Source organism: Oryctolagus cuniculus, chromosome 2 (assembly GCF_964237555.1).
Source record: "Oryctolagus cuniculus chromosome 2, mOryCun1.1, whole genome shotgun sequence".
Classification (NCBI taxonomy): domain Eukaryota; kingdom Metazoa; phylum Chordata; class Mammalia; order Lagomorpha; family Leporidae; genus Oryctolagus; species Oryctolagus cuniculus.
In genome coordinates this window covers 14,010-33,246 of record NC_091433.1, presented here as the reverse complement: position 1 = coordinate 33,246, position 19,237 = coordinate 14,010, and the positions used below count along the sequence as shown (strand labels likewise).

Below are 19,237 nucleotides of genomic sequence, written 5' to 3'. Positions count from 1 at the left end.
GCTCTTGCTGCTGGAAACCAGATTCCTGACGTTCCACCGAGCCAGACATCTCACTTCTGCACGAGTTCCCGAAAAAATGACTCATTTTGTTAAAATGACAAAGTTGGTAGCACAGCACTACCTCTTAAATATACTAACTTAAAACATTTAAAAATTGAAGATGAGGGAGTCGGTGTTGTGACAGAGTGGGTCAAGCCACCATCTTCAGTGTTGGCATCCCATAGAGGTGCTGGTTTGAGTCCTGGCTGCTCCACTTCCATTCCGGCTCCCTACTAATGTGCCTGGGAGAGTCACAGAGGATGGTCCAAGTGTTGGGCCCTTGCACCTGCGTGGGAGACCACATGGAGCCCCAGGTTTTGGCCTGGCCCAGCCCCAATCATTGCAGTTGTTTGGGGAATGAACCAGAAGATGGAAGATCTCTGTCTCTCCATTCCTTTAACTCTGACTTTCAAATAAATAAATCTTTAAAAAACAAAGATGAGGACTCAAAGACTGTAATTTATCCTTTCAATACTATTTACTGGGGCCGGTGCTGTGGCACAGCTGGTAAAGCTGCCGCCTGTGGTTTCGGCATCTCATGTGGGTGCCGGTTTGAGTCCTGGCTGCTCTACTTCCGATCCAGTTCTCTGCTATGGCCTGGGAAAGCAGTAGAAGATGGCCCAAGTGCTTGAGCCCCTGCACCCGCGTGGGAGTCCTGGAGGAAGCTTCTGGCTCCTGGCTTCAGATCAGTGCAGCTCCAGCCGTTGCAGTCATTTGGGGAGTGAACCAGTGGATGGAGGACCTCTCTCTCTCTTTCTACCTCTTTGTAACTCTGCCTTTCAAATAAATAAATAATTCTAAAAAAAAAAAAAAAAAAAAAAAAAAACCTATTTACTGTGTGCCATGAGGTACAAGAGAGAGATCATGGACCTCGCAGATGCCAAGAGTGACCCAGGTTCTACAGAAACTCACGGCCCACAGACACGAAAGGCACCCTGAGGGCCCTGTGCTGAGAGTGGTGAGAGAGGCGGCCCCAGTCCCTCCAGCCCAGGGTCCGGGCACGTGCACCCAGCTGTGGCCTCTTCCTCGCTGCCCCGCCTCCACCACCAAGCTGAGGACTGGGAGCCAGTGGACACACTGGGCCTGCGACAGCTGCACTGCAGGAGGCACAACCGATGAGCAGGGCGTCGAGCCTCCTCCAGCCTCTGGAGTGTCCACCGCTGACTTGTATCTCAGTCCTGAGGCAGGGGGGTCCAGGACTGCCCTGTCACTGCTGCGGGAGCCCCGTCTTCCACGCCCCCAACGTCACAGACCTGCAGCCAGCACCGGAGGCCCCTCCCCGCCGCACCCTTTGCTTTGTGTGTCCTTCAGCACCCCGCCAGCACCGCGTCTGGCACGCACCAGGAGTTCAACCACGACATGACGAAGGAAATGACAGAAACCAGGAAGACCGGGCGGTCCTCCCAGGACCAGCCGCACGCCCCGTACCTTCCTCAGGAGGCTTCTGGCACGGCACATCTTGGCAAGAGCAGACACAGCTGCGCAGAGCAGAGCAGAGAGCAGCAGCATCACTCCGCCTGCCGCCGGCCACGAGAGGCTGCAAAAGTAGCAGGAGCTCTCGGTCGAGGTGCACACGATGACGTGAATGGCCCACAGAACCAGGAAGGTCAAATAGAAGAGCAGAGAGAACGCGGGCGACAGCAGAGGAACTTCGAGCTCGGCCTCTGTGCGCAGCGCCTGTGGGGTACTCAGGAGGAGCAGGGCAAGCACCTGGAACAGAGAATCCACAGAGCCCGCGCTCACAGCAGGCTCACCTCCTGGCCCCGGGCGGGCCGCTCAGTGGAAAGCAAGCTCGGTCACGGACTATCCCCACCATCTGCCGGAGTGCACAGCCGGGCTTTCCGATCACCCACAGCAACGCTGGGGGCAGGCACTTGATGACTGACAATACCGTGTGTACCAGGACACACTTAAGAGTTAGGGAAACTCATCTAGTGACACCGGTGGGTGCCACTGCTATTTTATACCTTAACACCTGGGTGAGTCATCCGACCAATTTGAGCCATGACAACACAGTCGCCGTACCTCCAGAACCATGATGGTCCCTACCACCATGGAGTAGACGTCGTACTGGGCCACCTGTGTGCTCAGGGACACACTCAGCGTCCTCAGCGCATCCAGGTACTGCCTGATGACCTTGGTCCCCAGGTTGACGAGCACTTCTGAGCGGTTCTCCTCCAGGTACAGCCTCACCCAGTTCCCGTGCAGCCTTTCTGACATTTTGAACTGCTCAAATCCAGGATCTATTGAGAAAACAGGATTACAGACCCACCTACCCACAGGCCTACACACACCTAATCTCAAAGTATCCAGGGATCTGCATGACACTGCGTGGCCTTCCTTTTCAGGACGGTACCTGATGCAGACAACTCAGGAAAACCACATGGCCCAAGGACGTGTGTCTGCCCCTGCGGACGCTGCCTGGACCGGGGTCAGCAAGACCCACAGCCCCAGGCCGGGTTGCCTCCTCTGCCTCCCTCAGCCGGTCCCACCTCCTCCCCTCTTCTTTCTGCCCTTTTCTCCTTCAATGTGCAATATAAAGACAATCCTGAAATGCACACCAGCTGACCCGTGGTTCTGCAGGACCCTCGTCACACAGCACGTGTGGGGACCAGGCAGCTGACCCGTGTTCTGCAGGACCCTCGTCACACAGCACGTGTGGGGACCAGGCAGCTGACCTGTGTTCTGCAGGACCCTCGTCACACAGCACGTGTGGGGACCAGGCAGCTGACCCGTGTTCTGCAGGACCCTCGTCACACAGCACGTGTGGGGACCAGGCAGCTGACCCGTGTTCTGCAGGACCCTCGTCACACAGCACGTGTGGGGACCAGGCAGGCAGAGGCCTGAGCCCTCATGCAGGGTGGAACCTTCCGCCCTCACACTGACCCCACCCATTCTGCAGCCTGGGCTCCCTTCATGAGTTTGCCGGCGCCTCCCTGCTCACGACGGCTGAGGTCGCTCACGCTCTGCTTCTGCATCAGCCTGCCTTGCCGCCGCCGCCCTCTTAGCTGATGGTGGCCAATGTCCCTCCTTTCCAAGGCTGGCTGCTCTGGGCATCTTAGCCCAGACCACACTCATTGTGGCTAGACTGGTCTGCAAACCAACAACTTCCTTCCCCAACCTCCTGGTATTTCAAGTGCACTTCCTGCGCCAGTGGGGCTGCGGCAAGGGTGGGCTCAGTGGTGTCTATCTGCAGCCTCCTCGCCCCTCCTGACAGCTCTGACCAGGGACACTGTTAGCAGGCCCAGGCCTCCCCATCACGCAAGGACAGACCATGGAAGCCACGCCAGCTGCTGGGCGCTAAGGGACTGTAAGGGAGCATCAGTGGCCAGCAGCCCTCCAAGTAGCTCATTCACTTCATCTCCCTGATGATCCCGAGAGGCAGGGATGAGCGTCACGTCCATTATCCAGAAAGAAAACCGAGACAGAGACCAAACCACCATACGGTCACACAGGTGGCTGGAGCAGCAGTCAACTTCTGGTGGTCAGGAGACAGCACTAGTAGCCTAATCATTACACCTACTATGACAGAGAGGGGACACCTGCTCATATAACTCGCATCTCTAAACTGTGGACACAGCCATGGGGCTCCTGAATCTATATCACAGACAATATAATGGAGTCACAGAGACATGGGGGCTCCTGTGTCTACACCACAGACTCTCTGCATGGAGTCAGAGACATGGGGGCTTCCACGTCTACACCATAGACTCTCTGTCATGGAGTCAGAGACAAGGGGGCTTCCACGTCTACACCACATGGCCTTTTTACTATGGAGCCACAGCGACGTGGAAGTCACAGCGTCTTCACTCCACAGGGTCCCTACCACAGATTCAGAGACCCAGGGGCAGCTGTCGTATAGCTAAACCAACAGCAGTGAGCACTGACCACATGCCAGGTGAGTACCAGGGCAAGACACAGAAGTGTGCCAGCAAACCTCGTCTGCGTGAGCTCCAACACAGATTCAGAACACAACCTCCTGTCCCTCTCCTCCCCCTCCTCCCCTGAAGGCACCGCGGCTGCCTCCTGACTGCTCCCCTCCTGCGGCACCAGGCGGAGCCCACCTCACGGGTCCCTGAGAGGGTCTTGAAGGTTGAGGTTGGAGGTTTCAGGCTCCACAGAATCCCTGCAGGTTTCCCAGAAGCAAAGTGCGAGCCCTCCAGGGCCTCTCTGCTGTCACAGCCACGGGCTATCCTGCCTGGTGCTCAGAGGCCAGGCCTGCTCTGGAGGCCCCGGCTACCTTCGGTGCCCACCCCTCTCTGTTCATGCTTTTCTCCGTCTGGCATCTGCCTGGTGCTTTTTCCTTTCATCCCTCTGGAAGGTTCCATGAGGGCAGAGCCCTTGTACCACTCAGTGCTTGATCTCCAGTGCTTTTAACACCCTCTGGTCCATCACAAGAACTTGGTAACTATTTGTTGGATGAATAAATTTATGAAAGAACTTCATTTAGATAAGTGCAAATAAGACTTCATTTAGGGGCCAGTGCTGTGGTGTAGGAGGTTAGGCCTCTGCCTGCAGCACCAGCATCCCAAATGGGCGCCTATGCGAATCCCAGCTGTTCTACTTCTGCTCCAGCTCTCTGCTGTGGCCTGGGAAAGCAACGGAAGATGGTCCAAGTGCTTGGGCCCCTGCACCCACGTGGGAGACCCAGAAGAAGCTCCTGGCTCTTGGCTCCAGATCGGCCCAGCTCCAGCCATTGTGGCCTTTTGGGGAGTGAACCAGCAGATGGAAAACCTTTCTCTCTGTCTCTCCCTCTCTGTCTATAACTTTGCTTCTCAAATAAATATCTAAAAAAGAAAAAAAAAAAAACTTCATTTAGATAAGTGGCAGTTAAGGTTCTAAGAAAACGGGAATCCCAAATGTATGATTCAAGAGAGGTAACTGTAAGTCCCTACACAAACTACACACAAATGCATCGGGAAAGCACTGGGCTCAGTGGGGCGCGTGGGCCCAGAGTCAGAGCCTGTCGAGGGACTCACCTTTCTCATAGGAAGGTACGTTCTCTTGCAGCAATTTGCTAAGCTGTACTGTATTCAAATGTAAAAATCTCAGCTGTTCCCTCATTGGTTTCCCTTCTACAACTGGGAATAAAAGACTCCCCACACTGTCTTTTGGAATTGGCAAACCAAGTCCTACTGCTAGTGTTGCAGCCAAATCGGTCTGTTGGACACGCTGTGGACGCCGGATGCCACCTGGAAAAATGAAAGTACTTTAGGAGATGGCATGGAGGAGACAGGAAGGAACATAACACCAGATGAAAAGAAATACACTGCACACAAAAGCGTTCATGTTCACAGACACGTTCTTCATAAAAGGGGCCGGCAGGTAAGCCCGTCTGTGATGCTGGCATCCCCTATGGGTGCTGGCTCGAGACCTGGCTGCTCCACTTCCAATCCAGGCCCCTGCCAATGCACCTAGGAAAGCAGCAGAAGATGGCCCAAGTGCTTGGGCCCCTGAAAGCCACATGGGAGACCTGGAGGAAGCTCCTGGCTCCTGGCTTCAGCCCGGCTCAGCCCTGGCCATTGCAGCCATTTGGGGAGTGAACCAGTGGATGGAAGACCTCTCTCTCCCTCTCTCTCTGTAACTCTGCCTTTCAAATAAACAAATATATCTTTAAAAAAAGAAAAGGAGGAGGAAGACTGAGGAAAAGGCTGATAGAAACATGTAGAGGGGCTGATGCTGTGGCATATCAGGTTAAGTCACCGCCTGCAGTGTGGCATCCCATATGGGCACCGGTTTGAGACCTGGCTGCTCCCCTTCCCATCCAGCTCTCTGCTGTGGCCTGGGAAAGCAGTGGAAGATGCCCAAGTGCTTGGGCCCCTGCACCCACGTGGGAGACCTGGAAGAAGCTCCTGGCTCCTGGCTTTGAATCGGCACAGCTCCGGCTGTTGCAGCCATCTGGGGAGTGAACCAGCAGATGGAAGACTTTCTCTCTCTGCTTCTGCCTCTGCCTCTTTGTAACTCTTCGTTTCAAATACATAAATAAATATAAAAAAAAAAAGAAAAGACACAGGTGGAGCCCCCTCACCTACATGGGACAGCCCTTCAGCAGGCAAGTCTGACGTTTCAGGTCCCAGGTGTCTGGGAGGAGCAGAGCAGATAAGGCCTGGCTTCCTGTGGCTCAGTGTGGAGCGAGGGGGCACACGGGCCAGGAATCCCGTAAAAAGATGTTTGCAGGGATGACGACCGATAGCATGGCTGCCAGCTACCAGACTGACAAGCTTGGTGGTGCAGTGCACAGGAGGCTGAGGGGTGAGGAAGCACCCACTGTTGGAGCCCCTGCAGGAGGCCAGAGGCCACACACAGCAAGCACAGGTGATCAGAGGCAGGCGAGAAACCTCCCACGGGACCTTTTCTCTCTCCTGAGTTCAGCTACTGAAGAGGGCGACGGGGGAATGCGGGGAGCAGGGCACCATGGGAACGGTGGTGCCATTTGCTGGCAGGCAGACACAGGAGGGCATACGTGGCACAGAAGAGTTCGGGTCTGACGTTGTCTGTGAGATCGACGAGCAGGTGTCAGGTAGCCAGCCAGGGGACGGGTATGGAGGTCAAAGCATAGAGAGAGAGGGACAAACCTGATGTGCCTGGGCTCATGCAGAGACTGCAACCACGAAAGCAAAGAAGAGCAGCTCAGGACTGATGCAATGACACGAAGAAGCAGCCCACCGGAGAGAACCGACAGTGCAGTGAGAGAGGGGCCAGGGTACTAAAGAGTAGGTGAGGGCAGAGCTCACGGCCGGCTCAGCCGTGGCGCAGACACCACACAGCCCAGCACAAGCATGGCGTGCAGCGCGGAGCAGAAGCCGGAGAGCAGCGGCTGAGGCAGGGGCGGGGCGTGGGGAGAGGTGTGTGCTAGGGCCTGTCACTGACCCCCGGCCCTCACTGCCACAGCTCTTCAGCTCCCACATGCGGCTCAGACGTCTCAGAGCTACCGGAGTTGTCTTTCAGGGTTCCGAGTATCTAGGTCATACTCTTCACACCAAGCTCCTACAGAGAATTCACATCTGTGACCCAAGGTTAGGGTTAGGGCAAGGGGTGGGGCTCCAGATCCTGACTGCGCCTCATCTCGCCAATCTGCATTCTCTGGCTCAGGATGGTTCACACTGACACAGCTTCCAAAAGAAAACAGAAGTAAAATACAGTTTCAAAACGTTAATCAAGTTCTCACCAGGTTTTCTTTGGAATGCAGAACTGATTAAAATCAGAGGCGTGTTCACCTCCCCCGCCGAGGAGGCCCCGTGACCTCCTGTCTCCGACATGCCATGATCACCACAAAGAACCAGCAAGCTGGGTAAAACGCTGTCTCTCTCCTGCAAGGCAAAGGCGAGACGATTCAGCTGCTCTCAGACCCGAGGGAACACTTGATTGTGAAGAAAATGCTTCCTAGGCTGCCTTCATGAATGGGTGTCTTCCCAACCCCTAGCGAGCTCACCGCCAGACCAAAGGGTCACAGAGAAATGACCTCACAAGGCAAGCGAGCGGCATGCAGCTCCATGCAGGGCCGTATTTATGGCGTCTGCTGGGAGAAGATTCGTATTTGGTTTCTGAAAGTGCCACTTCCAAGCTGTGAAACCCTGGGCACATGGTGCTTCCTGCCTCAGTTTCCCCATCTGTGGAACAAAGAAACACACAGCACACGGAGAGGGCTCTGGACCACAGGGGTCCCCACACAGCAGCCACGACCATTCTCGCTCTGGGACCTGGAGGCACGCGTGTGTCCCAACCCCAGCTGCATCTCCGCCCGGAACACACCCACAGCGGTGTGCACCGCCCTCCCCCACAGGTGCTCACGGAAGGGCGCCCGTGAACACCCTACTAGAATGACGGCCTTTCTTCCGCCCAGGAGTGCCGCCTCCTGCCTAGCCCTGAGCCCAACTCTGCAGCAGACTCATCTAGTGCGCTTCCTGCGTCTCCTGGCTAGAACGCGAGTTCCAGGAGGGACTGCTGCCACCTGGTTTCTCCCTCTTCGGAGGAGTCAGGCAGTGAACTCCAGGTGGGCAGGGAAAAGCCACTCTCTGCAGGGACACCGGAAGTGAGCTTGAAGTGCGGCTGGCAGGCTGACGGGGGTGAGGCTCACACGGGTCACCGAGTCCTCGCAGCAGCTGCTTCCCTAGAAACATCACCCGTGGGAAGGCCTGCCACAGTGGGCCTCACCTTGGCCAGCAGCGAGGTGTGAATCTTCATCAGCACACTGTCCATCTCGCTGAGCTTGTGCCCGATAAGGGGGCTGCTGGGCCCGGAAACATGGCCGATGTGGTCCAGCCCCAGGTAGTGCAGGATTAGCACGTCCCAGTCTCCTCTTTTTAGCACTTTATCCAGATGCCTCGTGACATTATTATCAACCTTTAAGGGAGGAAATGCACATGTAAATAATTTTCCCTTTTCTTCACTTTCCAAAGACAAAGCAACAGAGTCATTTTCAAATCTGGGGTTCATTTAGAGCTTTGAGAATTCTGGGAAGATGAAAGACAGAAACAACTGTCGTGAAAGACCATGAACATCAGCAACTAGGCTAACCTTCAGTTTTTGCTAATCAGCTTGTGGGCAGAATATACAGTACAGGCAATACAAACAAGAGTTATCCGGTGACATTTTTCCTGTGATATCACTGCTGGCCTTTACTGATTCTGAGCAAATGACAGGAGGCTACCTCGGGCGGAGGTCGGCTAACGACAGGCAGCAGAGGCAGCGACGCGGAGCACGCCTGCGAATTTCCTCAGAGAACGACCGTTCTCCGGGGAGGACCCAAGGACCACTGGTTTCTGAGAGAAACATGCCCGAGGTTAGCAGTGCAGCAGCCCCGGACAGGGCCATCAGCTGGGGCAGCCGCGGGCCTCAGCCAGCCCAGCTCTGGGCTCCCGAGTGCCGTGTCTGCACAAGCGAGACTGCAGAAGGCGTGAGAAGCTACAACCTGGCCCAGCACGAATGTGCCACGTGCACCCTGCCTCTGCCCAGGCCACTCTGACGTGGAGGAGCCTGTACCCCCCCACCCCCGCCAGCCAGCACCCCTCAGGGACCAGGCTCTGCCCGGTTCACCGCCTGTCCTCACAGCAGGACCAAGCAGCTGGAGGGTCCCTGGTGGGCCCCGGGTCTGCTCCACACATTCTGTCCACTCAGCCAGGCGCGCCGCAGCTCCTCTGCCTGACACCCTCGTGGGGTTGCACAGAGCCTTGCTCACACCAGGGCTGACAAGCCTGGGCCGTCCCTGTTACACGACTGAACAACTTGTGTAACACAAATTCACACTACATAAATTAAAACCCACACACAAAACACCACTGCCTCTCACTAAGTCCTGGAGACACCAGGCTCTCCTGCACAACATACCTCTCTCGTGTTAGACTGACCTCCGTGTAATCTGACACAAAAAATGAGGTTGTTCCATCGTATTCCACAAAGTGCTTTGGGAACAGCTTCACCCATGTCTCGTCTCCATAGAAGATCATTCTCTTCCCAGCTGCTTTTGCCTGTCCAATCACGTTGTCTTCCAGAAGCACAGGAGAATTGAGGTTCCTGACAACATCAATGAAACCAGGGAGGCTCCCTGTCATCAGTGCCTGTGCGAAGAAACATTTAAGAATCAGACCAAGGAATCCAAACGTACACCAGGAGTAAGGTGATGAAGACCACTGTCCAGATGACACAGGCGAGCATGACACTAGGACATCCCCAGGAACGCCGGGACAGCCATGGGAGTATGAGCTGCAGACTGCAGAAGGGGACAGCAAGCTCGGCAAAGAGGACTCAGCCGCACAGATGGACACTTGGGGCTCACCGCAGTCCTCCCACCTAAGAAGAGGACAAGGGAGGCGGCTGGGACAGCTACATCACAGCTGTGGCCACAGTGGGGACCTGGACAAGGGAGGCGGCTGGGACAGCTACATCACAGCTGTGGCCAGGGTCGGGGCACATGCAAACCCTCCTGTGTGTGAATCCTAAGGTAGGTTCCCACCAACTTGTGATTCAAGTCTGCACCACATGACACACACACACCACACTTAACAATGCAGCAACGCTACTGTCCCTTAGAGTGGAAACACAGGAAGATAGCAGTCTCTAAGCAGGACTTTAAAAAAAAAAAAACTACTTATTTATTTAAAGATTTATTTATTTGAGAGGCAGTTTATAGAGAGCAAGCACAAGAGAGTAAGGTCTTCCACCCTCTGGTTCACTCCTTAAATGGCCGCAATGGCTGGAGCTGAGCCTATCTGAAGCCAGGAGCCAGGAGCTTCCTCCAGGTCTCCCACGCGGGTGCAGGGGCCCAAACACGTGGGCCATCTTCTACTGCTATCCCAGGCCATTAGCAGAGAGCTGGATCGGAAGTAGAGGAGCCAGGCCACGAACAGGTGCCCACAGGGGATTTTGACACCACACACAGAGGCCCATGCTTATTTACTGACTTGAAAGGCAGAGTGATAGAGACCTTTCATTCACTGGGTCACTCCCCAAATGCTTGTAACACCCATGGCAGGACCAGGCTGAAGCCAGGAGCCAGGAGCTCCATCTGGGTCTCCCACCTGAGTGGCAGGGGCTCAAGTCCTTACACCCCCATACCCTTCCCTGCTGCATCAGCAGGAGGCAGCACAGCAGGACTGGAGCCCCTGCTCGGACACGCGACACAGGTGTCACGGGTGGCAGCAGCAGGACCGGAGCCCCTGCTCGGACACGCAACACGGGTGTCACGGGCAGCAGCAGGACCGGAGCCCCTGCTCGGACACGCGACACGGGTGTCACAGGCGGCAGCAGGACCGGAGCCCCTGCTCGGACACGTGACACGGGTGTCACAAGCGGCACAGCAGGACTGGAGCCCCTGCTCGGACACGTGACACGGGTGTCACAAGCAGCACAGCAGGACTGGAGCCCCTGCTCGGACACGCGACACAGGTGTCACAGGCGGCAGCAGCAGGACCGGAGCCCCTGCTCGGACACGCGACACGGGTGTCACAGGCGGCAGCAGCAGGACCGGAGCCCCTGCTCGGACACGTGACACATGTGTCACAAGCGGCACAGCAGGACCGGAGCCCCTGCTTGGACACGTGACACGGGTGTCACAGGTGGCAGCAGCAGGACCGGAGGAGCCCCTGCTCGGACACGCGACACGGGTGTCACAGGTGGCAGCAGCAGGACCGGAGGAGCCCCTGCTCGGACACGCGACACGGGTGTCACAGGCGGCAGCAGGACCGGAGCCCCTGCTCGGACACGTGACACGGGTGTCACAAGCGGCACAGCAGGACTGGAGCCCCTGCTCGGACACGCAACACAGGTGTCACAGGCGGCAGCAGCAGGACCGGAGGAGCCCCTGCTCGGATACGCGACACGGGTGTCACAGGCGGCAGCAGGACCGGAGCCCCTGCTCGGATACGCGACACGGGTGTCACAGGCGGCAGCAGGACCGGAGCCCCTGCTCAGACACGCGACACGGGTGTCACAGGCAGCACAGCAGGACCGGAGCCCCTGCTCGGACACGCGACACGGGTGTCACAGGTGGCAGCAGCAGGACCGGAGCCCCTGCTTGGACACACGACATGGGTGTCACAGGTGGCAGCAGCAGGACCGGAGCCCCTGCTCGGACACGTGACACAGGTGTCACAAGCGGCGCAGCAGGACCAGAGCCCCTGCTCGGACACGTGACACGGGTGTCACAGGCGGCAGCAGGACCAGAGCCCCTGCTCGGACACACGACACGGGTGTCACAGGCAGCAGCAGGACCAGAGCCCCTGCTCGGACACGCGACACAGGTGTCACGGGTGGCAGCAGCAGGACCGGAGCCCCTGCTTGGACACACGACACAGGTGTCACAGGTGGCAGCAGGACCGGAGCCCCTGCTCGGACACATGACACGGGTGTCACAGGTGGCAGCAGGACCGGAGCCCCTGCTCGGACACGCGACACGGGTGTCACAGGTGGCAGCAGCAGGACCGGAGCCCCTGCTTGGACACACGACATGGGTGTCACAGGTGGCAGCAGCAGGACCGGAGCCCCTGCTCGGACACGTGACACAGGTGTCACAAGCGGCGCAGCAGGACCAGAGCCCCTGCTCGGACACGTGACACGGGTGTCACAGGCGGCAGCAGGACCAGAGCCCCTGCTCGGACACACGACACGGGTGTCACAGGCAGCAGCAGGACCAGAGCCCCTGCTCGGACACGCGACACAGGTGTCACGGGTGGCAGCAGCAGGACCGGAGCCCCTGCTTGGACACACGACACAGGTGTCACAGGTGGCAGCAGGACCGGAGCCCCTGCTCGGACACATGACACGGGTGTCACAGGTGGCAGCAGGACCGGAGCCCCTGCTCGGACACGCGACACGGGTGTCACAGGTGGCAGCAGCAGGACCGGAGCCCCTGCTTGGACACACGACATGGGTGTCACAGGTGGCAGCAGCAGGACCGGAGCCCCTGCTCGGACACGTGACACAGGTGTCACAAGCGGCGCAGCAGGACCAGAGCCCCTGCTCGGACACGTGACACGGGTGTCACAGGCGGCAGCAGGACCAGAGCCCCTGCTCGGACACACGACACGGGTGTCACAGGCAGCAGCAGGACCAGAGCCCCTGCTCGGACACGCGACACAGGTGTCACGGGTGGCAGCAGCAGGACCGGAGCCCCTGCTTGGACACGTGACACGGGTGTCACAGGTGGCAGCAGCAGGACCGGAGTCCCTGCTCGGACACACGACACGGGTGTCACATGGGGCAGCAGCAGGACCGGAGCCCCTGCTTGGACACGTGACACGGGTGTCACAGGCAGCAGCAGGACCGGAGCCCCTGCTCGGACACGCGACACGGGTGTCACGGGTGGCAGCAGCAGGACCGGAGCCCCTGCTTGGACACGTGACACGGGTGTCACAGGTGGCAGCAGCAGGACCGGAGTCCCTGCTCGGACACACGACACGGGTGTCACATGGGGCAGCAGCAGGACCGGAGCCCCTGCTTGGACACGTGACACGGGTGTCACAGGCAGCAGCAGGACCGGAGCCCCTGCTCGGACACGCGACACGGGTGTCACGGGTGGCAGCAGCAGGACCGGAGCCCCTGCTTGGACACGTGACACGGGTGTCACAGGTGGCAGCAGCAGGACCGGAGTCCCTGCTCGGACACACGACACGGGTGTCACATGGGGCAGCAGCAGGACCGGAGCCCCTGCTCGGACATGTGACACGGGTGTCACAGGCGGCGCAGCAGGACCGGAGCCCCTGCTCGGACACGTGACCCGGGTGTCACGGGTGGCAGCAGCAGGAATGGAGCCCCTGCTCGGACATGTGACACGGGTGTCACGGGTGGCAGCAGCAGGACCAGAGCCCCTGCTCGGACACGTGACCCGGGTGTCACGGGTGGCAGCAGCAGGACCAGAGCCCCTGCTCGGACACGCGACACGGGTGTCACAGGCGGCAGCAGAGCCTGCTGCACCACAACGCTGACCCCCTGAGTTTGTCTTTTCTGTTTAGTTTGTTTGCTTTTTTAAGATTTACTTATTCATCTGATAGAGAGAGGGAGGGAGAGAGAGAGGCCTTCCATCTGTGGTTCACTGCCCAAGTCACATTAGCCAGGGCTGGGCCAGACTGAAGCCAGGAGCCTTTCGAACAAATAAGTAAATCTTTAATTTAAAGGAAAAAAAAGGGTGGGGGGTACGATGTTGTGGCTCAGTGGGCCAAGCCAGTGTCTGCAACGCCAGCATCACTATGGGCACCAGGTCATGTCCCAGTTGCTCCACTTCCGGTCCAACTCTGCTCACGGCCAGGGACAGCAGCAGGTGGCTTCAGTGCTTGGGCCTCTGCCAGGCACGTGGGAGACCTGGACGGAGCTCTTCCTTTTGGCCTGGCCCAGCCGGGACTGTTGAGGCCACCCGGGAGTGAAAAAGCAGATGGAAACTGTCTCTTCCTGTGTCATTCAAATAAACCATTGTTAAAAAGGGGGGGGGGGGGTATGAGGCAACCGTAGGAGACATCTGTAAGCTCTCTGCTGCGGCTGCTGGATTATGTCACTAGGGTGGAGCCTCTATGGTTGATCCCGGTGGCTTTCTAAGAAGGGGCAGAGAAACCAGACACAGACACAGACACAGAATCTCCCTGCCCGAGGCCGTGTGCTGCTCTGTGCCAATCCATACCTCTGAAACCATGTGCCAAGAGAAATCTCTTCTGTACATAAAGTTAGGTAGCCTCAGGTATTGTGTGACAGTGGTAAGAAGCTGGGTGATAAACACCTGCATGTTCATGGGAGTCTGGAAGGCACACTCAGGAGACCAAGAAGGGCCCTGGTCACTCATTCCTCCTGGACAAGTCTGAGGCCCTGCTCCAACAGGAGAAAGTCAGGGGAGACCCTCACACTGTGTGCACACCGAATGAGTGTCCCAACCACAGGTCCCCCGTGGAAGGTGGGTCCCTCCCCACGTGATGTGCTGAGACAAAACCTCTGACTGCTAAGCTATGGTGGAAAGGAAAGATAGGCTCAAAACGCAAACAAGAGCACCTAAGAGGAAACATCATTTGCTGTCTGCACCAGTCATCACGATTCCACACACACACAACCCTGGGGTGTGGATCAGAGCCCAGAGGGGTGGGGAGCCTGCATGTGTGATCTCATCATACGGTGAACACAAAGGTAAGTGCATGAAAACTGTATCTCAGGTTATGTTTTCACTGAGTCTCTCACTCCAAAATTCTGCTTCTTCCAGGTAACCAGTGACTTTTGGTGAGGATCTTTGTACTCTTCTGTATGTATATAATCACAAAGATGCCCTTTCTTTTTTTAACCAGAATGGTATTAAACTACTATGCATCAATGACATACCAGGAAACATAAAGCTACAAGCACTTCAGCCCGTGCCCTGCACCACTGCAACGGACACTCAGTTTAAAAGGCTTCCTATGGAAGTACCACAGAAGGGCTGTGGAGGTGAGGTGGGGCTTTCGGCGAACTCGGCCAAGAGTGGAGACGAGGACACAGCGAGGGAGGGAGCAGAGGGGAGCAGGGGCAAGGCCACACCGGGTCTAGGGAGTCCGTCATCCACACGGGGCAGAAGACGAGCTGTGGGTGGGTCCCCAGAGGCAGCAGGGCCCAGGCAGGATTTGGAGATGCTGGTGTCCAGGCGGAAAGGCATGGCAGACTGGACCAAGGGGCTTCATCAGCTTCTACTCATGCCCTGGTATCAAGGGCACTTGTCCAGCTCATTTCTTGGGAAGAGTGGACATCACCAACCTTTGCACTGTGTTATAACCTGACCTTGCTGCTCTTCGTTCGTCTGTATCTGGTTCTTATTCTTACGTTACAGGCACTTTCCCCCTGTGTGGACTTCTTGGGGTCCTTCGCCCATTTCCCACGGGACTGATCTGTCCCTCAGCTGGTCCTCTTCATGGATCGAGGCGTCAACGTCTTGTTTGTTACATCCCTGTAAGTAATCTTTTCAGTGTGCTTTGTGGATCACATCTTTGCCACATACAAGTTCTGGCTTTCCCGCAGCTGGGTCTGCTCCCCCTCTCGTCTGTGGCTTGGTCGCTGACTCACACACTTACGGACCTTCTGTCCAGGAGGACACTGCTGTCTTGTCCTCCAGTGAAATCGTCCCTGTCTAGAATACCATGTGGGACACAGCAGTGCTCAGCATCACGACACGAGGAACACACCACGCCCACAAGTGCCGAGCAGGAAGTCAGGGAACGTGTCAGGGAACCTCCATCCAGACTGTCCTGTTCACCAGTGAGCACTTGCTGACCATCTTAAAGGCCTTAAATTCGTATGCAGTAGCTCCTTCTCAGGAAACAGGGCGAGCCAAGGAGGGGAGGCGCCCCAGCCAGCAGCAGACACTGCACTCCTCTGCTCCTCTAGGCCCCACTCGAGTGGGCGGTCCTCAGCCGAGCTTCCCAGGCCTCCCTGGCACCGAGCGTCACCCCCTTTCCTCTTCTGCCTATGCTGACTGCACTTCCTCACTGTGCACCGTGTGGACGCCAACCTGTTGACCTGAAAGCCCCATGACCGCCGAGACAGTGTTTCCCCAGCTCTGTACCCAGTGAAGGACCAGCAGACGGCAGCTGGGCCAGTCGGCATTTTACTGTCTTCTTTACCCACGGCTCTTGCAGGCTGAACACCTGAAGGCTCAAACGGTGGCAGCAGCAGTAACTGTCAAGATCGCACTGGTCTGGTCATTATACATACTGCAACTTTGGACAAGATTCTAACTTATCTGAATTTGATTCCTTCTTAAAAAGTCCAGAGACTAGACTAGATAACCCTAGAGGCTCCTTCCAGGATGGTAACCAACCTGCTGATGACTACAGGAGGAACCAGGTGCCAGCTTCGAGGTGTAGCAGGTAAAGCCACCACCTGCGATGCCGGCATCCCATATGGGCACTCATCTGTGTCCCGGCTGCTCCACCTCTGATCCAGCTCCCTGCTAATGGCCTGGGAGAGCAGCAGAGGATGGCCCAAGTGCTTGGTCCCTGCACCCGCGTGGGAGACCTGGAGCAAGCTCTGGGCTGTGGCCTGGCCCAGCCCCGGATGTTGCAGCTATCTGGGGAGTGAAGCAGTGGATGGAAGACCCCTCCCTCCCTTTCTCTCTCTCTCCCCCTGTAACTCTGACTTTCAGGTAAATAAATAAATCTTAAAAAAAAAAAAAAAAAGGGGGGGAGCAACGGGGCAGGCATTTGGCCTGGGGTTGAGATGCCAATTAAAATGCCTGTGTCCCACGCTGCAGTGCTGGGCTTAACTCCAACCTGTGCTCCTACTTCCACCTCCCTGCTGACGCGGGATACGCAGGCAGCAGTGAGCGCTCAAGCACTTGTGGTCCCTGCCATCCACACGGGAGACCTGGACTGAGTTCCCAGCTCACGGCACCAGCCCTGCCACTGCAAGCATCTGGGAAGTGAGACAGAGGACAGGAACTCTCTGACTCTTCCGTAAATTAAACAGAAACAAAGAAACAGGGAACAGGCTGCAAGGAGGATGGCGCCTCCAGGTTGGAGTCTGGCTCTAACCTCTGACGTGGGTCTGGCGCTGGCATAGCAGGTGAAGCCCCTGCCTGCGCCAACAGCCCACGTGGCGCCAGTCTGTGTCCTGGCTGCTCCTCCTCTGATGCATCTCCCTGCTGGTGGCCTGGACAAAGAATGGAGGCTGGCCCAAGTACCTGGGTCCCTGCCACCCACGTGTGAGGAGGAAGTTCCTGGCTCCTGGCTTGAGCCTGGCCCAGAGCTGGCCACCGCGCCCACCTGGAAAGCGAACCGGCAGACGGAAGATTTCTCTCTCTGTAACTCTGACTTTCAAAATAAATAAATAAGCAAACAGACAAATACATCTTTGGAACGAAAAACAAACCCTTAGCCTTCCTGTGAGGCATGGGCTTTGGCTGCTTCACAAAAATCCCGACCCTGGGAAGCCCCTCTGGCGCTGTGTTCCAGCCAGGTGGCAGCGCCAAACTCATTCCGTTAAAAGCGGGACTCTAACGCCTACCCGTGTGCAGCTTACCTTGATCCGAGGCATGGTCACTGTGGGTGGCTTTGCTTCGGCCACAAAACTGTGAGACGCTCCCTTTTCCACCAGATGCGTTGTGTAAGGCATAAACCTCACACCCTTCGACCCAAACACAAAATCATCTCTCAAGGCATCTATCAGCACAACGACGACTTTACTGAAGAGAGGCGAGGGGCGCTCGGTCCAGTTGGAAGTGGCTCCTAAAATTGTTTGAACAGAGAAAAAAAGGAAATTGAATTTATTCAATTTTAAACTCAGCACTCCGCCCAGCGGCGGCGCGGGGAGACCGGGAGTTCCTGGGACAGGGGAGCCCCTGCGCGGAGCACCGAGGAGTCGGACCCGAAACAGCTCGGCAGGCAGAGCCGGGTGGGCGCCCACCGTCGGGTGCAGCCTGCGCTGTAGGGCCGCGCGGGTGAGGGCTGGGAGGCCGCGTGACGCCTCGAGGGAAGAAGACGCACCCGAATAAAAGCCAGGGGCTAGCGGGAACCGCATCTGCCGCGCCCCACCGGGCAGGCGGTGACCCTGAGCCCGTTCGGGAGCGCGCAGAGCCGCAGGCGGCGGGACCGGGCGGGCAGAGCCCACTCCGTGGCCCTCAGGGCGGAGGCCGAAGGGGCCGGCGGCGGGCACAGGCGCTGCTCCGGGAGAAGGGGGGTCCTGCGAGCGGAGACGTCCGGGAAGGGGTCCGTACCCGCCAAAGGCTCGGGCGCGGGGAGCTCTGCTCGATGCTCGGTGCTGGACGAGGAGCGGACGGGAGCCGGGAAAAAGCCCCGCAGGAAGATCGCGACCCCGAGCACCTCGATCGCTACGCAGCAGGCGGCGAAGGTCCCGGAGCCCAGCCGCATCGCGCCCCGCCGCTCCGCTTCCGGGCCCGGGGAGCCGCCTCGGCCCCGAGCTCCCGGGCCTGACAGCCGCCGGCGCCTGCGTGACGTCACGTCCGGCGGCGCCCGGAAATGACGCAGGGCGGTGCTTCCGGTTCTCGGGCCTGCGCCAGTGGCCGCCGCCGCGGAGGCTGGGAGCTGCGGGCCTTGTCGGGCCGGGGCTCCGCCGCGTGCGCTGCCTCGGTTGTGCCTCGCGCCAGGCAGCTGTCGGCGCCCCATTTCCGGCGGAGTTCGGCACCCATAAGCCCTGGGTTCTCTGGCGGTCCGTGCCGAGGGCGCCGTTGGTGCCCGGCTGGGAGCCCAGCGCCCGCGACCCGGGGCAACGCGCCCTCCGCGGCAGGGCGTGACGGCGGGCTCGCCCACGGCGCCGCATGCTCCGGAAAGCCGCCGAGACGGGGCGCTGCGAAGCCCTGAGGCCACGCGTGAGGACGGTGCTGCGGGAGCGCGGCCTCGGAGCTCTCCGTGGGGCCGATGAAGCCGGCGACGCCGAGGCCGCGCCTGTCGCCACCGCTGCCCCCGCACCTGCCTCCGTCCGTTGCGGGCGCCCACATCCCCGTCCGGGCTCGGGGAGATCCCGTGGCGCGGCCTCCTGGGGCCGGCGCTGTGGCTGCCGGTGAAGCCGCGTCTCGCTTGGGCGTGGGATCCAGTCCCTGCTGTCCCACCTCCGACCCAGCTCCTGCTGGTGGCCCGGGTGCTTGGGCCCCTGCAACCACGTGAGAGGCCCGGAAGAAGCTCCGGCTCCAGGCTCCAGGCCAGCCCATCTGGGGAGCGAACTAGCGGGTGGAGGACCTCTGTCTGTCTCTGTTACTCTTTCAAATAAAAAAATTTTTTTTGAAGAAAAACCGTGCTGTGGCTCC

At 58.3% G+C, this 19,237-nt stretch overlaps 1 protein-coding gene across 7 annotated transcripts in view; it reads right to left on the bottom strand.

Moving 5' to 3' along the window:
• The window catches only part of PIGG (phosphatidylinositol glycan anchor biosynthesis class G (EMM blood group)), a 34,459-nt gene extending 16,016 nt beyond the window's left edge, over positions 1-18,443 (bottom strand). For 2 of the 7 annotated variants that reach the window (XM_051828301.2, XM_051828300.2), the window contains exons 1-8: positions 18,191-18,443; positions 17,497-17,702; positions 9,387-9,596; positions 8,194-8,382; positions 7,208-7,349; positions 5,019-5,231; positions 2,065-2,282; positions 1,468-1,749 (exon numbers count right to left, since the gene is read on the bottom strand). In XM_051828301.2, the coding sequence (XP_051684261.2) occupies positions 1,468-1,749; positions 2,065-2,282; positions 5,019-5,231; positions 7,208-7,349; positions 8,194-8,382; positions 9,387-9,596; positions 17,497-17,702; positions 18,191-18,344 (1,614 nt within the window). In that variant the 5' untranslated portion in view covers positions 18,345-18,443. Of the gene's footprint in view, positions 1-498; positions 837-1,467; positions 1,750-2,064; positions 2,283-5,018; positions 5,232-7,207; positions 7,350-8,193; positions 8,383-9,366; positions 9,597-17,496; positions 17,703-18,190 lie in introns of those variants that run through there. The other 5 variants (XM_051828302.2, XM_051828305.2, XM_070067960.1 and 2 more) reach the window with 4 other exon arrangements.
• Between the last annotated feature and the right edge of the window lie 794 nt (positions 18,444-19,237).